The sequence below is a fragment of the Choloepus didactylus genome, chromosome 4 (assembly GCF_015220235.1).
Source record: "Choloepus didactylus isolate mChoDid1 chromosome 4, mChoDid1.pri, whole genome shotgun sequence".
Taxonomy (NCBI): Eukaryota; Metazoa; Chordata; class Mammalia; order Pilosa; family Megalonychidae; genus Choloepus; species Choloepus didactylus.
Window position 1 is genome coordinate 93946209 of NC_051310.1, and position 18617 is coordinate 93964825.

The following is an 18617-nucleotide window of genomic DNA, read 5'->3' on the forward strand; positions in this document are numbered from 1 at the left end:
TCAAATTCAGCATGTCCTGAACGCAACTTCCCTGCCTGCCTCCCTGTATATTTCCTACCCTTGTAACAGTGCCATTCCCCCAGCCTCGCCCAACCTAGAAACCTGGTTGTCATCCAAGACTCCTTCCTACCTCGAATCCCTCAGAGCTGTTGGGGAACCAAGTCCTTCAAATTCTGCCACCCAACCACTTAGCCTACTTAACATCTTCCTACGCCCCTGGCACAGTTCAGATCTGATGACTGAAATAGTCCCCTTACTAGTTCTCCCAACATTCACCCTCCAGCCCTGTCCTCTGCTGGTCCATCCTCTGTATTGGAGCCAGAGTAAGCATTTTCTGCACCTCAGAACTGAGCCTGTCATACCCGACTTAAACTCTGGGGCCCCCCATCACCCACAAAAAGGCCATGCTCCTGGGGCAGGAAGATGAAGCCTTCCTGATGGGGCCTCTGTGGAACTGTGTCAGGTTCATTTCTTGCCTTGCCCTGGCCATCACCCCTCCGTGCCCCTGGCCAGCCCTGCCTCTGGCAGCTCCCCTTGAACGTGCCCAGCTGGGCCATCCCTCTGCTCACTGTTCCCTTTCACGGGACCCTCCTTTGCCAGGTGCATGCTCACCTGTCTTGTAAGACAGCCTGGGCATCACTCCTCCATGAGAGGCCTTCCCTGTACTTGTCCAGTAGACCTGACCCTGCCTATTGTGCCCTGCTGAACCTCCTGCATGCTCTATTTTAGTACCTGTGACTCTTGCTGTAGTTGTTACATGTCCTCCCTTACTTGATCCTTCCCCCAATGGTGTTTAATTACCAAATAGTACACCCATACTGAGATTACAAACTCTACCCCAGCACCCGGCTCAGTGCCTGGAACTTAGAAAATATTTTCCACCTGGGTTCCCTAAGAAAGAGATGACATGGTTATCTGTTAAAATTATATTTCTCTTTTTTCTTTCTCCTGGATCGTATAACAAAGAAGAAAAAACATTTATTCTAGTTTATGTGAAGACCATCTAAATCATTTACTGAAGATAAAAGCAAAAGGCAGAAGAAACTCAAAATTCTGACCTGGAAAAATGGATTAGGTTTCCTATACCTTCCTTTGCTAGGGATAAATGTAACAGCTTCAACTTCAATGCCCTCTCAGAATTTTTCCATCTAAATTACAATTTTTTGGTATTGGCAAATGAGGACATAGCTGAAGACATTTATAAAAACCAACCAGTATCCCAATGAAACTTACATTTTTGAAATGTCAAAGTCTGAAAAACCACGCATCTTCTATATTGTAGCTGAGTCTGTATTACACAATCTATTTTTTTCTATATGATTCTATTTTTAATTGATAGGTTAAAACAATACAAAATTAATCTGATTTTGGAAAGCAAAATAGTTGGTTAGCTTTGGGAAAGGTATGTATGTGATTGGGAGAGAGAATAAGGGGGATTCTTAGGGTGTAATAGTTGATTTATGTGTGCCACTAGTCACACATCCTCACTTTTATTAGAGATTTTACAATTTTGAGGCAGGTCATGAGACTTTCTTACTCTTTCATGAAGGTTTACTTCCCTTTGTTTGCATTTAGAGTCTACAAGAAGCCATGCTCGTTAATAATAACAAAATTTACAGAGCAGTTACAGTGTGCCAGGCACTGTGCTAGGCTCTTTACATCCACATCTCCTTTAAACCTGACAACAACCCTGCCAGGTGGATAAATCCCTCACTATATGGTTGAAGGACTGGAGACTCAAAAGAGAGGTACAGAAAGTAACTGGACCAGCACCCGTCACTTAACAACTCTGCTCCTAACATCAGTTAACTACCCGCTGCATTACTAAATCCACGAGAAATACCTAATTAGGAACAAATTAAGAAGAAGACATTTAAAATTAAAATGATAGATTTTGCTACTATTTTTAGTCTTCTCCATAGCTAGTGTGAGGACTGCCTATAACTAATTGGTTGCCCTCCCTTGCACTTGGCTGGCTATCACCCCTCCCGGCCCTTTATCCCAGCTGGGGGTCCTGTCTCATAACCAAGGAGTTCAGCAGGGGCTCAGTCTGCTGAGCTTGCTGCACCCACAGTCACTCACAGACAGCCATGGAGTGTTTCAAATAAAGGGCTGTTCTCCCTGCTGCCTGGCCCTGTTAGGCTATTTCAAATCTCTGGGCTGAAAGTTAGAGTCTTTCTTTTTTGTAACCCTCTTGACTTGATAAAATAGCCAGAGGCTCAAGGGGAAGTGGAAGTAGAATTGCCTGTGTGACGGTGAAGTTTTGGGACAGGCGATTTCAGAGCCTGGAGAGGAAGAGCCGTGGCTAACTCCCTTTGGCTTTCCATCCCACCTTGAAGCAGATGATCTTGTGCTTCTGGCACCTGAACAGAGGCTGTGGCTTTCAGGGCTCATCTCTCTCATGTGCCTGCCTTCCTGCTCACTCCTCCCAGTTTCCTGACTCTGAGAATTTTCCATCCATTCACAGGCCGAGGCAGCTGTGGGAGAACTGCTGGAAGGAGGCCTTGCTCCAATGAAGCATTTGTCTGGCCCTTCCCAGCTCATGCGCCCTGCAAGCACAGTGTTTCCACTGTTTGGTTTACACTCTTGGTGTCTGAAGGCCAGGGCCGCCTGCCCAGAGGCCTCAGGGGAACATTCTGGCTAATTTACCACAGCTGAGTTCTTGTCCCAGCCTTTCTGGTACAGAGACTGGATTTCCTCAGTACATCCAAAGATGACCAGACCCTGGGTGGTAAGCTCCTTTTAACCAAATTTCCAAAAGACCAATAAGTAATCCAGAACCCTGACTTCTAATTTACAGTGGTGGATTGCATATCCCAAGTCACCTATTCAGAGCACCTACTGTTTCTCCTATCCAGTGACTGAAATGTTAGATTTGCCATTAGGGCATGGCTGATCAGCAAGGAATGAAAGAAAGGGCCAGGAAGGGGTTAATGTCTGGAATGCTTTAGCTCCAAGGTCCTAGTTCTCTTCCCTGCCCACTAGTGTTTCCTGCTCACTGGCCAAGATCACCTTTTTTATTCTCTTTGTCGCAAATTTCACCACTGAACATGCCCTTCCTGCAGACAGGTTAATATTGCTGGTTAAGCTACAGTTAAATGGATGGATTATTTAGTGGGCCTAGGAGACAGTGGTCTCCACTCAATATGTGTGGTGGTAATTAGTTGAATTCTCAGGAGTTAAGCTTATTTTCTTCATCTCACTGTCCTTATTTCCTTACATACTGCCTACCAACTCTGCAACATTTTTCTAAATACCTCAAAGATCTAGAAACCAAGCTCTTGCTGAAATCTATTGATATTTGACTCTCCCAATTGCCCCAGATGGTGCTGACCCTTCGCGGCTATTAGCTCCTGCTTGTCTTCCTCCTGATTCTGTTCTGAAATTTGTGGTGTAGTGGGTGGGTATTGGGAGCCAAACAGACCTGGACAAATCTAGTTCTAGACACATTTGTGCCACTAACTAGTAGCGTGACGGGCAAATCATTTAACTTCTGGATCCCACATTTTCCTTATCTGCAAAATTAATGACAATAATTGCCCTTCTCATTCTGAAAGGCTGCTGAGAAGAGGTAAGACCCTCTTTGTATAGCAGTGAACACTGAAATCCTGTTCTCCATGGCAATATTGACAGCTCTGTTCTAGATGAAGCCTACTTTCACCAGACAATCAACCTGTCTGAGTTGTAGTTTGGGGCTACTCTTTCTTTGCTTGATTTTGCTTCCAGTGAAAATGCCAAATTCACTGAATTAGGAGAATGAAACATGGGCTTGGATTAGTGGGGGTTTTTTGTTTGTTTTGTTTTTTTAACAGTAGAACCTCTTCTTCAAGTGAAATCTTAAATACAACAATAGAAAGTAGAGAGGCTCTGGTGACTGGAGTGTGGAAGCCCAGAGCCCTTTCCTCAGCTGGGCTTTTTGTCCCACCTAGGTGGTCCCTGAGGCAGCTCTGTGGACCTCGGCACTCCAGGGAAAGAATGCCGGCCCAAGACTGCACATTCTCTGACCTCCTGTTCCTAAGATCAGAGAAATAGAAGGAATCTCCATGGTCCAGCATCCTGGCTGAAGCAGGACTTCCTGGAGATTCCCTCCTGCCACCGGTCTTCCCCTCCAGCCACCACAGGCTGCCCCTCCTGTGGGAAGGAAGGACAGCTTCACCCACCTTCCATTGAAAGTTGCACCTTTCCTCTGTTTAACAGAAACAGTGAGACCTACTTTGCAGGATTTGTAATTAGAATCAAACCAGATAAACCATGTAAAGTAGGTACTCAATAAACAGTAGTTTCCTCCCTCTTTTCCTGAGGCTGCACCTTCTTCCTTCTGGGCTTTTCCCAGCCCCTCTCCAGTATTTCTTTCGCGACATTTACTTTGAACACACTTCTTTTAGTACTTCCTTTCATACTGCATAGGTGTTATTCAGGTTGCTCACCGCAGTATTTTTAAAAATGCCACCCTCTGACTGGATTGCACACCTCAAGAGTGCTTGACGCCAATGGTACTCATCAAGAATCACCCAGGCTGTGCCTGCAGGAAACGCAACGTGTGCGTGCCGCGGGCGCTGGAGTGAGGATAGTGTTGAAGCGTTTCCGCAATCGGCAACTATGACAGAAAAGTATTCTCTTAAGTGGCAGAAAATCTGAACTGGAGCCTCAGCTCCACACGAACAGACACCTCGGGCCCAAACCGCCTCGGTTTCTTCACCTGTATGATAGGGATAAACCCACCTTTGCAAAGCGTCTTCTCGTTAGCGCCCCCGGGGCCGCCTAAGGCGAAAGGCCTCCACCTCCCCTAATTCCGGCGGGAGTGGGTGAAGGGAAGCAGGTCCACACCCTCTCCAGCTTCGTCAATTCTAGTTTTGACTTTGGTCCACCAAATCCAGGGTATGGGAAAAGTCCACCTGTCATCAAGAATTCGTCTGAAACAGGAGCCTAAGACAGTGTCTTTTTTTTTTTTTTTTTTTACTGGTTGATGCTGCTGTAAGCTTCGGAGCGTGCTTTGGGAGCACGCGGAGGCCTGTGGGAAATGTAGTACTGGGGCTCGAGTTTCCGCTTCCGATGTTCAATGGACGTCCGAGGGCCGACTTGGGACCCTGGGCTCGGGTTTCCAGTGTCGCATGGGGACACAAAGGGGCCGTTGAGAAGGTGCTGCGGGGATGAGCCGCCCGTAGCCGCAGGGCCTCTGCGGGTGGTGAGCGGCTTTCGCCTCGGGTGGGGGTCGCCCCCGCCGGGTGGGCGTGGCCGGGCCGTGCCCTAGGGTCCCGCCGCCTCAGGCCCTGGCCCAGAGCCCCCGCGAGCGGATCCCGGGCACGATGCGCCCTTTGTGCTGGCGGCGACCTCCCTCGCGCCGTCCACCGGGCTCGACGGGAGCGACCCTGGCCCTGTGGTCGCCGAGTCGCCTGGGTCCCCAGGGCCCGCGTTTACTGGATAAAGCTTCCAGAGAAGGTCGCCCGCGGAGCAGAGTAGCCTTCCTAAGTCACGCTATGCGGGCCACACAGTGCTCGGTCAAAGCACTGGGCCGCTGTCTTTTTTTTTTTTTTTTTTTTTTTTTTTTCCTGCCACAAACCAGTTCTGTTGACCTTGGTCAAGACCCTTGGGGTCTTTAAGCCGTTATTGCCTCACCTTTGAGGGAAATAGGCCAGATATCTCTTAATGTTCCTTCCAGCTCTAACATCCTGATAGTCTGTGTTTTTATTATCCTTGTTCTTAAGTCTTTTAATCTTAACCAGGGTAAATCTCCCTGTTTGGGAGAGAGTTATGGTGCCGGGACTGAAGAATCCTGAACGTGGTGCTCAGGGCTGAGAATCCAGCCAGAGGCGAGACAGTTGAGATTTGGAGCAGTTGAGCCTCGGAAGCTTAGAGCTCGGGTGCTGCTCTCCAAGGTACTGCTCCTACCTAGTGCACCGTTTTAGTCTTGTACTGGGCATTCACTTTGCAACACCCTGTAATTCTGAAGACGAGTGGCTTGGAAGGTTGGGGGATTCATTGCCCCCATAATCTCCATCATCTTCATTTTTCAAAATAGATAACTGGCATTTTCTCAGCCTTATGTAAATTACTGTGCAAACAAAGCTTCAAGCTCCTCTACTTTCCAGCCAGATCACTAGTGCTTGACTCCATCAGCCTTCTGGAGCTGTCTCTCCAGTGACAGAGGGCCATACTCCACAGGCACCAGCACCTAGAGAAGAGGGAACAGGAAAGCTCTCCACCTCAAACCTGCTGTGCTAACACTTGTGAGTTTCACTGGAGTTCACTTCCTAATGTGTGTCTCTGGTTCTAGAACTTTCTGGAGAAGTTTCATTTTAGTGACTTCTATCTGAAGGTGGCTTTCCAGTGAGTTAAAGGAAGAGATTTGAGTTTTGGAGCACAGTGAGGTTCTTCTCTGAGCTGAACAATGGCTGTAGCTGTGGACCAACAAATCCATACTCCTCGAGTACAAGAAGAGCTTCAAATAGTGAAGCTGGAAGAAGATTCCCACCAGCAGCAGGAAGTCTCCCCTCAAGGGAAAGACTTTGGACCAGAGATTTACTGCCAGCGCTTTTGGCATTTCTGCTATCAAGAGGAATCGGGACCTCGGGAGGCCCTCATCCAACTCCAGAAGCTCTGTCATCAATGGCTGAGACCAGAGAAGTGTACAAAGGAGGACTGGAATTGCTAGTCTTAGAAGAGTTCCTGACTGTCCTTCCCTGGGAGATCCAGATCTGGGTTAGACAGCAGCATCCAGAGAGTGGTAGAAGACTTGCAGAAAGAACCTGGAAGACAGGAGTTGCAGGTGAGATATAGGAACCCACTTTTGAATAGTTAAAGTAAAGGAATGTGTGAGAGAGAACCACTTAGTTTGCAAGAGGCATGGGTGACATGTAGTACTTTTGCTTTTTGTGTCAAACTGGAATTTGCTTCTTGCCTGGTCCAGGTAGCTGCAACTTTGTTTCCAAGTTCAGACTGACTCTTCAGAGAATGCACACTGGCTATTCTGAGTATTGGTCCCTGCCATTAAAAAAAGAGAGAATTACTTAAAATGCCTTGAACACCACTCAGATCAAGGAGGAGCACCTTTGACAGGGGTCTCTTGCTCTCTTTTTTTTTTTTAGTTTTTTTAAATTCAATTTTATTGAGATGTATTTACATACCATGTAGTCATACAAAGCATACAATCAACAGTACATTATATAGTGTGCGTTCATCACCAAAATTAATTTTTGAACATTTTCATTACCACACACACAAAAGTAATAAGAATAAAAATTAAAGTGAAAAAGAACAATTAAAGTAAAAAAGAACACTGGCTGCCTTCTTTTTTTTTGCCCTTTTTTCTACTCATCCATCCATACGCTGGACAAAGGGGAGTGTGATCCACGTGGCTTTCTCAATCACATTGTTACCCCTCATAAGCTACATTTTTATACAATCGTCTTCAAGATTCAAGGGTTCTGGGTTGTAGTTTGATAGTTTCAGGTATTTACTGCTAGCTATACCAGTTACAGGAGTCTCTTTTGTAGAATTCTTCTGTAGCAGTCACCTGAAGCAAATGGCTTCACAGATCTTCATTGACATTAATGAGCCTTTCAGTCCTATTGCAAAATAACTAACTTATTGGTTTGGCCTCTGAGTTTTGCCTAGGGTTTGGTGGGATAGGAGCAGCCTCAGGAGAGCTGACTGGGCAGGTTGCGATGGGCTGGACTCTAAGCCTTGTCTCTCTGGAGTCTTCCACACATCCATACTCCTTACTGCTGCTGCAGGGATTTACATAAGACTGATTTTCCACTCTGCTTCTTTGTGTCTTGGGGTATTTAAGTTTTAATTCTTACAGTATCCTGACCACTTCCAATCCTAAACAGGGTCAGGAGGTGCTCTCAGAGAAGGAACCCTTAGGATAAGTACTGGGTTCCCTAAATACCCGGAATCCATGTGTCTGTTCCAGGAAAAGTTCAAGAACTTGCAGCCAGAATCAGAGGAACAATTGAACCACAGCTCCAAAGTAGAATTCCAATTCTTCCACAGGAGTGGTAAGAAGCAGCAGTGTGAGGAGGAAGGAGGGACTCTTCTGCGGGGAGGACGTGGAAGCATCAGGCTGGCTCGGAGTGCAGAAAGTGGAGTTGAGGGCACACTCCATTCCACTTGAAAGATTTAGCAGCTCTGTTCTAGTTGGAGCTGAGGCAGACTGCATGCATCTGTAAGATCCTAAATAGGCAGCTCCAAAGGGTAGAAGGATATGTTTTGTAAACCAACATACAGGAGCCTGTGGCATCTCTCTTTATGCGAGTGAGAGATTATCAGTCTCAGTAGGTTGGGGGGAGGTATAGATTTTAGATCTGGTTTGTGGGAAAAGCACAGGGTAGGGTTAAACTAAAGCACAGTAATTCTCAAAACCAGGAATTGTGTCCCCAAACCAATTCAGGCAATTCAAGTGTGTTACCTAAAATGAAAAACAAAATCATAAAACCCTGACAATCAATAACCTGTCAGTATGGATATGGGGGGGCAAAATCTAGAACTTTCTTGGTAGAAATGTGTCTTTTTAGTTTTTCATTAACCTTCCTTTGAGAAGAAGAAGTAAACACTAAAAGAAAGAATACTTCTTTGTTTCTGAACTCAGTTGGGATGGACCCCAGGAGGGGTTGAGAACCATTGTACTCTAACAGCTCCTTTCTCTCCCCACCAGCTCTGCCTGATCCTGGGGCTCTGGGTCTTCCCGTGAAGGAGAGCAGAGGTAACCAAGAGACTGTGAGCAGCTCCCAGGTGAGCCACACTTTTCTCATACTCGGGTACCTTTTACTACTCAAATGGTGCCCTCTAACCAACTTTCTTAGCTATTAGGAATTTCACGGGAATTTTACTCAGCAGGGATGCCCAATAACTTTACAAATTAGGCTCCAAAATTCCACCAGCCTGCAAAATGTTACCCAAATCTCCTTACCTCGGAAAGGTAGTACCACCCCTGAAGTACCGAAGGATTGTATTAAAACTGTTCTTTTCCTTTACCCTGGAATTGTCAGATTATACTAGTGTTTTTGTTTGCTAACCTAAAGTTAGCAGTTACTTCCTTATTTCCATGTCTAGTTCTTACACACATGGCATGCGGTACTGTGGGGAAAAAAACAAAAACCTCAGGGCCAAATAGGCCTGAGTCCAATCCCACCCAGCTCTACCACATATTCACTGTGTAACTTTGGACAAGTATGAACTGCTTCCAGGACAGTGCATGGCACATGATAGTTGTCTAGTAAATATTAGCTTTTTTCTCCCTTTTCTTTCTCTTCCCCTGCCTCCCTGACCCTCCCTATTGCATTATAAAATTCACTTTTTAGTTTCTTTTAAATCTGTTTTGTTACCTGCCCTCTGCCTCAGCCAATAGAGAGGTGTTTTGTCCCAAGGCAGAGTTTTGAATAGGGATGTTTTGTTTCTTCAGGAGTCAGTGACATTTGGCAATGTGGCTACATACGTCTCCCAGGAGGAGCAGAGGCAACCAGACCCTGGATAGAGGAACCACCTAGAAATAACTCTGGAGAATTCTGCAAGTGGGGTCTTACTAGGTAAGAACACTTTTTTCCTTCAGTCAAATTTGACTCTGGGGTTTCTGTAGTATTCACCACTCCAGACCTTTTTGGGCTGAATTTTAAAAATTCATTCTTTCCTTTAATCCTGGTGAAAAGAAATATAGAAATCCAATACCATAGTCATTGTCAGCAAGGAGGAGTTTCTTGAGCAAAAAAAGAATATTAGATTGAAAGCTCATTTCAGGGAGATGGTCAGTAAAATCTAAAGTTCCTGAATTGTATTTATTATAGGATAGATGAACAGGGCCATACTGTTATAGATTTTGGCCTGAATTTATTATTTTCACTGAGCCTTCTCAGGAATCCCCTTAGATGATTTTTTAAAAATTATTATCTCCTCTCCCTGGCATATAAAACGATTGGGATTAGATTCACTAAACCATTGATGTATTTTCTTTGTCTCTCTGCAAACAGATTTTCCAATGCACAGACCCAGTATAAGCCTCCACATGGAGCAGGAGGAAAAACTGCATAGCCCAGATCCTCAAGATCCCAGAGGGAAGGAGAGTGTAAGGGACTCCCCAGCAGGTGGGGTAAAAGTCAAGCCTGGCCAGGTGCCAATCTTGAGAAATGCTAAGACCTGGGACGAGCTGGAGTGGCAGGGTGTGGAGGATGAGAAGGTGGCAGGGGTGCACTGGGGCTACAAGGAAACCAAGATTTTTCTGGGAATGCTCAGTGAGTCTTGGATTCATGAAAAACTCCACACTTGCCATCAGAACCGTCAGGTGTACTGGGTTGTGGCTGAGAGGCTGCGAGAGCGAGGCTTCCTGCAGACTCTGGAATAGTGTCGCTACCGGTTCAAAAACCTCCAGACCAACTACTGCAAAGCCAGGAGCATCCCTATGCCAGGCGCCTGCCCCTTCTATGACAAGATGGATGTGCTGATGTGCCCACAGGCTGCCACCCCCAATCCAGAGGTGGCAGGGGGTCTGCTTGGGCAGAGGGACCATGATGGGGAGCGTGAAGAACTGCAGACAGGTTGCTGGAAACAGGAGGAGGTGATGCTGGCAGAGACTGTGCTAGAAGGCATATCAGGAAAGCAGGAGTGGAACCTAGTCCATACAGCATTGTCTTTGGAAGAACAGCACTCAGGAGCCATGACTGAGGATTCTGATGGGGAAGAAGTGGGAGGTGAAGATACATCTGGAAGCCCTGGTATCTCATCCCTGTTTCGCAGTCCCACTGGTAAAACCTTATGAGCTAAATGGGAGGGTCCTAGTGTTAAGAGTTTGGAGACAATCTCATTCCAATCAGTTAATTCAGAGGTGCCATTATGGAGTCAGGAAATATAATAGTTTGGAAACAATAAGGAAAGACTATTTTTACATACAAATGGGAAATTCCTTTGGTCATATAATTGAGAAAAAGGAAGAGCCATCATCTAAGAATGTTTACAACCTTAAAAGTAAATATTGTACATATTGTTGGATGCACTGATTAAGTCCTGTCACAGAGAAAAAGAACCCATTTGATTGTTTCTCAGGAGATCATAATATGCTGTGATAGTGAGTGGGGATCTGCTGCTGTCTTTCCAAAACCAGTAGCACTGTATTGGCTTAACTGCTGTACCTTTACCCCAAGTGTGCACTGGGGGTATGAAGAAACAAAAATTTTCCTAGGAATTCTTGGTGAGCCCTACATCCATGAGAAACTCCACACCTGCCATCGGAACCACCAGGTGTACTGAATTGTGGCTGAGAGGCTGTGAGAGCAAGGATTCCTGTGGACCCTGAAGGAGTGTCGCTACCAGTTCAAAAACCTCCAGACCAACTACTGCAAATCCAGGATCACCCATATGCCAGGCAGCTGCCCCTTCTATGATGAGATGGATGCCCTGATGAGCCCCTGGACCCTTGCTAACACCTTTAAGGCCTGAGAGGTGGCAAGAGGCCTTTTGCGGAATAGGGGCATTCTCAGGAGAACTGGGAGGCAGTGCTGGAAGGTGCAAGAGGGGATGTTAAGACAGCAGAGGAGCTCCAAGAGGAGCCCAGGAGCCTTGGTTCCCAGGCTTTGAGGGTGAATCCCAATAGTAAGCCCCTGGCCCCCCACCATGCACCTCAGAACAGTGGGAGAGATGAAGTCCTCTGGGAAGCATTAGGGACCATGCATAGATCAGAAGTGACTTATTGTCCTGACTCTGCTACCGCTAATCAGTGACTTCTTTGGGGGAACACTGTTTCCCTTCTATCCTCAATATTGCTAGACACAACTCTCTACTGAACCATAAGTCCAGGATGACCCAGGAAGACCATTTTGAGGATTATACTTTGCTCTATATGAAAGATTTCCCTATCTGCTTTCAGTAACAATATTACAGAAATAGAAAAGAAAGAGTTGGAGTTACTTTCAGTTTCAGTTTTTTGTTTCCATCTCAGTACCCCATAGGTATAAACTCTGCATATATTATATACAACTGTCTGCCACTTGAAAACTTTTCTGATCTTGGGCAAGTTGGTTAAACCCGTTGAGCCTCCATGTTGCCATCTGTAAAATGGGCATAGTGATGGCATGTACCTCACTGTGCTGTCCTGAGGATCCCAGCTCATAGTCAGCACTCAGCAAATGTTAAATTTCATTAGTATCATCATCATAATTATTATTAAATAGCTAAGTACATTGTCCTTCACTCCTCCCTTAAGGGGGCAGATTTCCTGAGCAGTGAATAAATGTTTAGATAAACAGTCATCTAAATTTTTTCTTCTGAAAATGAGACCATTCTGGGAGGTGCTTCCAGTCTCATTTCACTTACCTCTTCCAGATATGAGAACTGAAAGCAAATTACAGAAGAACTTCTTGTCCCTTCTTGCTTTTCCTTGAGTAGGACTTCCAGTTCCCCAGCCAGCTGGGATCTCAGAGCTGGAGAGACGTGAAGAGCTTTGGAATGGCAATCTCTGGGACATCAAGGAAATTTGGAAAACTTCCTGTACAGGTAGGAAATTAGTTAAAAACAAGTGTAAGCTAGCATTCCACCTAAAAAAAAGTCAGACCTGGAGTTCTGAACACAGGCCAGCACTGAGCAAGGGCTGGAGGAGGGAATTTACAAACAGGAATGACATGGTCCAGTGGAGCCAGGCACCTGGCATTCCTGTGCTGTTTTGCAGTGCTGGAACCACAGCAGTTGGGGGAAGGACAGAGAGGCAGGTGGAACCCAAGAAAACCAGGAAAACCTGTTCTCCTATTTTGGGGCCTTAGTTACATTACAGAGTAGATGTAACTAAAATTTTTATCTGAATTTTAATTACAGTCAACTATCACTTAACCACGTTAATAGAGAAAGTGAACATGGATAACTCAAAATTACAACTACAGCCAACCATAGAGTGAATTTCTTATGGTTAAAATAAAGAGGGACCTGGGATGAGCTCCCCTCACTGGTGGGGCTCCAGTCATTTTTGTCATTATTTTAGGGGATCCAATCATATTCTGAACCAACTGAGATAGACATAAGAGTGTGACATTTGGAGATTAGACTGCCAGCTTTATAACTGATGGAATTGTTGGGAATGTGACTTACGTGTGTAAAGACTTACCTTCCTAATGCTGAATCCAGCATTGAGTAGATTTACCCGACCAGCCACAGGGGCACTAGACAACCACAGACTTCAGCCTGAGGGGACAGAGCCTTCACTACTGATCTTTTTTTTCATGCATAAAATACAGAGTCCCCATACAACACCCTTATTATTAACACCTTGTAGTAGTGTGGTACATTTGTTACAATTCATGAGAACATTTTTATAATTGTACTGTTAACTATAGGCTGTCATTTACAACAGGATCACTGTTTGTGTTGTACAGTCCTGTTTTTGTTTTTTTAATTTTTATTCCAGTAACATATATACAACCTGCTGATCTTCTGAGGCATGTATGCCCATTTCCTCATTAATCAGATAAGTAATTCCTCCTACTCCATACCCAGGGAAGTAAGGGGACAGAGAAAGACCAGGAGAATTATTGTAAGGCATGTCCTTCTACCTGGAAGGAAATACCAAGAAGAGAGGGGTCGCTTTGTAATATTGATTGCTGGTCCATAGGTTGGTGGGAGGAGAGGAAGAGTCAAGCTTGGGGGCAGAGTCTCTGAGGAATGGGGATCTGCTCTAGTTAAAGAGAAGAAAGGGGCTTAGACCCTGTCTCCTTCCTTTTCTTTAGTTTCTTTTCCATACGACCTTCTTGTTTAGAAGCTGAGGAAGCAAGTGAGTCCTGGAACCCTGCTGGTCTTAACCATGGTTCAGCCATATTCCAGTTTATTTGTTCCTAGTTAATGGAAAGTTGACTATGTTCTGTCTACTTAAAAACAGTCAAGAGCTTATTTTGAAGCATCCAGTGAAGACTACTTTCACATTTCTTAACTATGCTTCTGATTTCAGAAAATAGGTTACATTTACAATTTCATTTCATTTGTTTAGAACTTGAAACAAGGACTGAGAATGAGGATAATTGAAGCCAGAGCATTTCAGAGGAAGAAGAATTATCTGGGGCATTATTAGAAAGATCAAAAACAAATGTTTCCCAATACTTTAATTGGAGAAGAGACTGGGAAAGTGAATATGGGGCAGAAAAGAAATGGGAAACATCCCTAGAAGATGGACAAGAGTCACTGTTTCCCCCAGAAAGAGACTTGGGTAAACTCACAGGTCCTCAGGGAACCTACGTAGGAGAAAAATCTAATATGTGCTCTGAATGTGGGAACAGTTTCAACCAGAGCTCATGCCTAGCTGTCCATATATTAACCCACACTGGGGATAAGAAACCTTGTAAATGTAGCCAGTGTGGGAAAAGCTTCAGCTGCAGCTCAGATCTGATTTGCCATGAGAGAATCCATACTAGGGAGAAACCCTATAAATGCCCTGAATGTGGAAAGGACTTCATTGATCACTCTAACTTCACAGTACACCAGAGAATCCACTTAGGAGAAAAGCTCTATAAATGTGAAGAATGCTGGAAAAGCTTCAACCAGAGCTTAAGCCTTATTATGCACCAGAGAACCCATACAGGAGAGAAACTCCATAAGTGTAGTGAGTGTGGGAAAAGTTTCACCAATAGCTCGCACTTCAGTGTGCACTGGCAAACACACACTGGTGAGAAACCCTACCAGTGCCCTGAGTGTGGGAAAAAGTTCAGTAAGAGTTCCACCCTCACTAGTCACCAGAGGATCCACACAGGAGAGAAACCCTATGAATGTCTTGAATGTGGGAAAAGTTTCAGTGACCGCTCCAACCTCATTACCCACCAACTAATTCACACTGGGGAGAGACCCTATAAATGTGGAGAATGTGGGAAATGCTTCAATCAGAGCTCAAGTCTTATTATACACCAGAGAAATCCACACAGGAGAAAAACCCTATGAATGTAGCGAATGTGAGAAGCGATTCAACAATAGTTCACGTTTTAGTGCACATCGGAGAACCTATGTGGAAGAGAAACTCCAAACATTTCCAGATACAGAGAAATGTCTTTAAAGTATCAAGTCTGGAAACTAGGGAATCTATTCCCAAAAGGCAGTTTGTGCTGTCCTTGATTTTATATAGGAGATAGAGAGAATGAGAATCCCAGTCAACAGACCTGATTTTATTCCTCTCACCAGATGCTCACTTGGCTTATGAAATGCTATCCTGGGGCTTCTTAGCCATGTTATTGGAATGGAAGACAATCTCCAGAGAATTCAGAGACTAATTCTGAAATGGACTACGCTGTCATCTCAGTGTGTCTTCATTGTGATTCTGTGCCTTAATTTTCACAGCATGGTGACAGGAGGGGATGTGATTCCAGTCCTAGAGATCCTCCTTTGAGGGCGGAGGAGGATCTGCCCTCCTGCTCTGAAGAGGGTTGGGTCAGCTGTCCAGCTGGGTTGGGGCCCAGCAATGGCTGGGGAGTTTCTTTTTAGAACTGGGCGGCTAGATAAGGGTGTATTTTCTTAACTAAATTAATTTTCAACGATTTTCCATTGTTTTCCCTGTGGGGGGCACTGGGGCCCAGCATATGTCTACTTTTCTCATATTGCTTTTCTTAGGATCTACATGTAGTTATTTGAGAGGAAAGTATTCTGTTATATTACGTGAAGGAGGGAAAAAGATCCCTGCTAGAGACTGGCTTTCTAAATCATAAACTACTCCTGCTCTCAACATATTAAGCTAATAAACCATATGAAATTGTTATTTTTGATATACAAAACTAGCAGTTTCATATGATTCAACCTAAATAGAATTTGTTCATAGTGGAATTGCTCCATATTGTCAGCTGTGTTGCTGTAAAGCCTTAGAGCTCATACTGTATCCTAAAAATGTGGGACTCAGTCTAGAAGACTGTGAACCAGGATAGTGAGGTGAGTAAAGCTTTTTCTCTTGGTGTATATGTTCAGAGCAACAACTAGGAACCATGGCATTGATTAGGAGGTCTTCTAGTTGGAGGATTTACCAGAACATCACCTGCCTTTGATGAGTCCATTGGTTCCTCTCTCTGCTTGGCTCTCTGAATCCTCCGGGGAGGCTGCATGTAGGTGAACGGGTTTCTGGCAGGTCTGGGCATCTCTACCAGAGCAATAACTTATGATCTACAGAACCAATGGGGCTTCAAAATAAAAGGAACACAGTTCCTTCTTAATAAAATAGTTCTCTTTGTGTGTTTGATTTTAACATATTTTCACACAATTGTTCGGAAACCTATCAATTATAAAACAAACACAATCTACATAATACAATGATATCTAGTTAGGCTTACGAAATAAGGCTATTAAATAATGAGACATTAAAAAGATTTTATTGTGGCAACATATATACATAACATTTCCTATTTTAACCACTTTAAACAATTCATTGGTAATAATTACATCTACAGTGCTGTGCTACCATCTCCACTATCCATTATCAAAACTTTTCCATCACCCCAAACAGAAACTGTACAGTAATGAGATTTTTTTTTTTAACATAAAATAACTTATCCAAATAAGGTTGTGTGTCAAAAGTAGTCAATTTTATGGGCTGTGGACTTTATGTTGTTGCCATTATTTAACATTCTTTAAATTTTTCTTTAGTGATTGTCTTCAAACCACATTAGAAAGCCCCTCACTTCCATATATTTCCAGCACTTAGTGTTTTGCACATGGGAAGGGCTTGATAAATCCTGGTGGAATGCATACCTGGTTTATTATCTAGGTTGATTACCTAATCCATGAGACCTGGCTTTGCCCAATTACTGCTTTCCAGAAATCAAATCCCTCCAAAGGATGCCAATTTGCTGCCAATGAAGAGGCTTTTCAAAGAGCCTGTTTTTGAATAGTTTTCAAAGAGGTTTCCTAGGAATTTGATTTAAAAATTTTGTATGGCCAGGAAATAAATCTGGTATAGATTGTTTTAAGTCATTTACTCTTTTCAATTAAAAATTCTTTTACTTAGGTGAAAATTCAACATTTTGATACCTAAGGTAGCTCTGATTATAAAAGGACTTTGGAAATAACGAGATTCCCTTTTGGAAAATTTAGCCACCATACTTCTTTGGTGTGGAACAAGAGTCAATATATAATATCCCAATAGTTTCATTTCAAAAGTATTTTTTTCAGTCAGCAAAGTAATGGGAAAATTGAGCTGGAGATTGTAAATATTCTGTAAGTATTGCAATCTTAAGAGCAATATGACATTTTAGACAGCTGCTTTAAATGTTTGCTGTTAGTATTCCTAAATGGGATTCTTCCAACAGTGAGTTAAATTGGAATTTAATAGTTACATGGAAATGTTTCCTAGTGTTCCAAAATGTAATATGATACTTTTTACAGTTTACTAATTTTGATTTGAAACTGTGGTCCACTCATTCTCATGATCAAAAAGTTTTGATTTACTTTTTTGTCTACCACTGTACTATGATGAGCAAAGCTGTTATTTTTAACTCAATTCAGACTCACAATCATGGCTCCAAAGTATCTGAACTGTACAAGCACAGAGTCTTTTGTAAACTGTGTACTTGGAAGTACCCTCCGGATAAAAATAATAATGATAGCTACAAATAGGAATGCATGAAATTCACATATACTATAAAAAAACTGTAATGGATGATACATGCTCTCCCTTCCCTTGAACTGGTAACATGTTTCTTTAGCTTGACACATTCTTTTCTGGAACACCTACTTCCTTCTGAGCACACATTGTGCAAGAGCTGTCCCAAAGTGAGTTACTTACCTTCTATTCACTGCTGCTTCTTGGATTCCTTGCTCCATCTTCTTTCATCCTCTCCAAATTAGTCTTTCTCTTATTTTGTCTTAAATTTTTGTGAGGCTAAAAAAAAATTTCTTTTAATTTTATTTTGAAATAAATTCAAAGTTATAGGAACAGTTGCAAAAACAATACAAACCCCATACACAGAACTTCAGCATTCCCTGACCCCCCTCCCCTGATACACCGATCCACTAACTTTAACATGTTGTTACACCACTATTTCTTTCCCTCCATCCCTCCCTCCCTCCCTCTCTCCCTATCTATCATCCATCATCTATTTCTCTGTCTTCTGAATATATGAGAGCTAGCTGCACACATCCTTGAACAAACACTATAATTCACATACACACTTCCCATGAACAAGAACATTTTTTTATGCAATCCCATTAAGTGCAGCTAAGAAGTACAAGAGATTCAACAATGATACAAAGCTTACATTCTATATTTCCTTTTCCTTATGTTTCAACTGTGTCCCTTTGAGCCTCCTGTCCTCCATCCTCAGATCCCATCCAGAGTCATCCTTGGCATTCAATTTTCATCTATTTAGACTGTCTTCCCCCCCCCCAATTGTGGAAACATATATACAGCCTAAATCTTCCCATTCCACCCCCTCCCTAGCCTTCCATTAGTGGGATTAATCACATTTAGAATGTTGTAATTCTATCTATCACCTTCCCACCATCCATTAGTAGAAATTTCCCTTCACCTTAAACAGCAACCCTACATCATTTCTTAACTCCCCATTGCCCCTTCCCTCTCTTCTCTTAACCCATACTCTACTTTTCATCTCTATGGTCATATTCTCTGATAATTTCTTTGTGTTTACTGTGGGGCTTAAAATTAAACTTTCAAATCCATAACA

General features: G+C 43.5%; 1 protein-coding gene and 1 long non-coding RNA gene across 4 annotated transcripts in view; one reads left to right on the top strand and one right to left on the bottom strand.

Annotated features, from left to right (window-relative positions):
• LOC119531657 overlaps positions 1–4935 on the bottom strand; it is a 48197-nt gene extending 43262 nt beyond the window's left edge. For all 3 annotated transcript variants that reach the window (XR_005216371.1, XR_005216370.1, XR_005216369.1), the window contains exon 1: positions 4723–4935. This is a non-coding gene — a long non-coding RNA (uncharacterized LOC119531657). The remainder of the gene's footprint in view (positions 1–4722) is intronic.
• A 1557-nt stretch (positions 4936–6492) lies between these two features.
• LOC119531653 (zinc finger protein 2 homolog) lies at positions 6493–16762 on the top strand. Its single transcript, XM_037833144.1, is given in 5 exon segments — positions 6493–6766; positions 8657–8733; positions 9404–9527; positions 9966–14871; positions 14873–16762. Coding segments are annotated over 2 exon segments (789 nt in total). The 5' UTR covers positions 6493–6766; positions 8657–8733; positions 9404–9527; positions 9966–14220; the 3' UTR covers positions 15011–16762.
• Positions 16763–18617: the final 1855 nt, after the last annotated feature.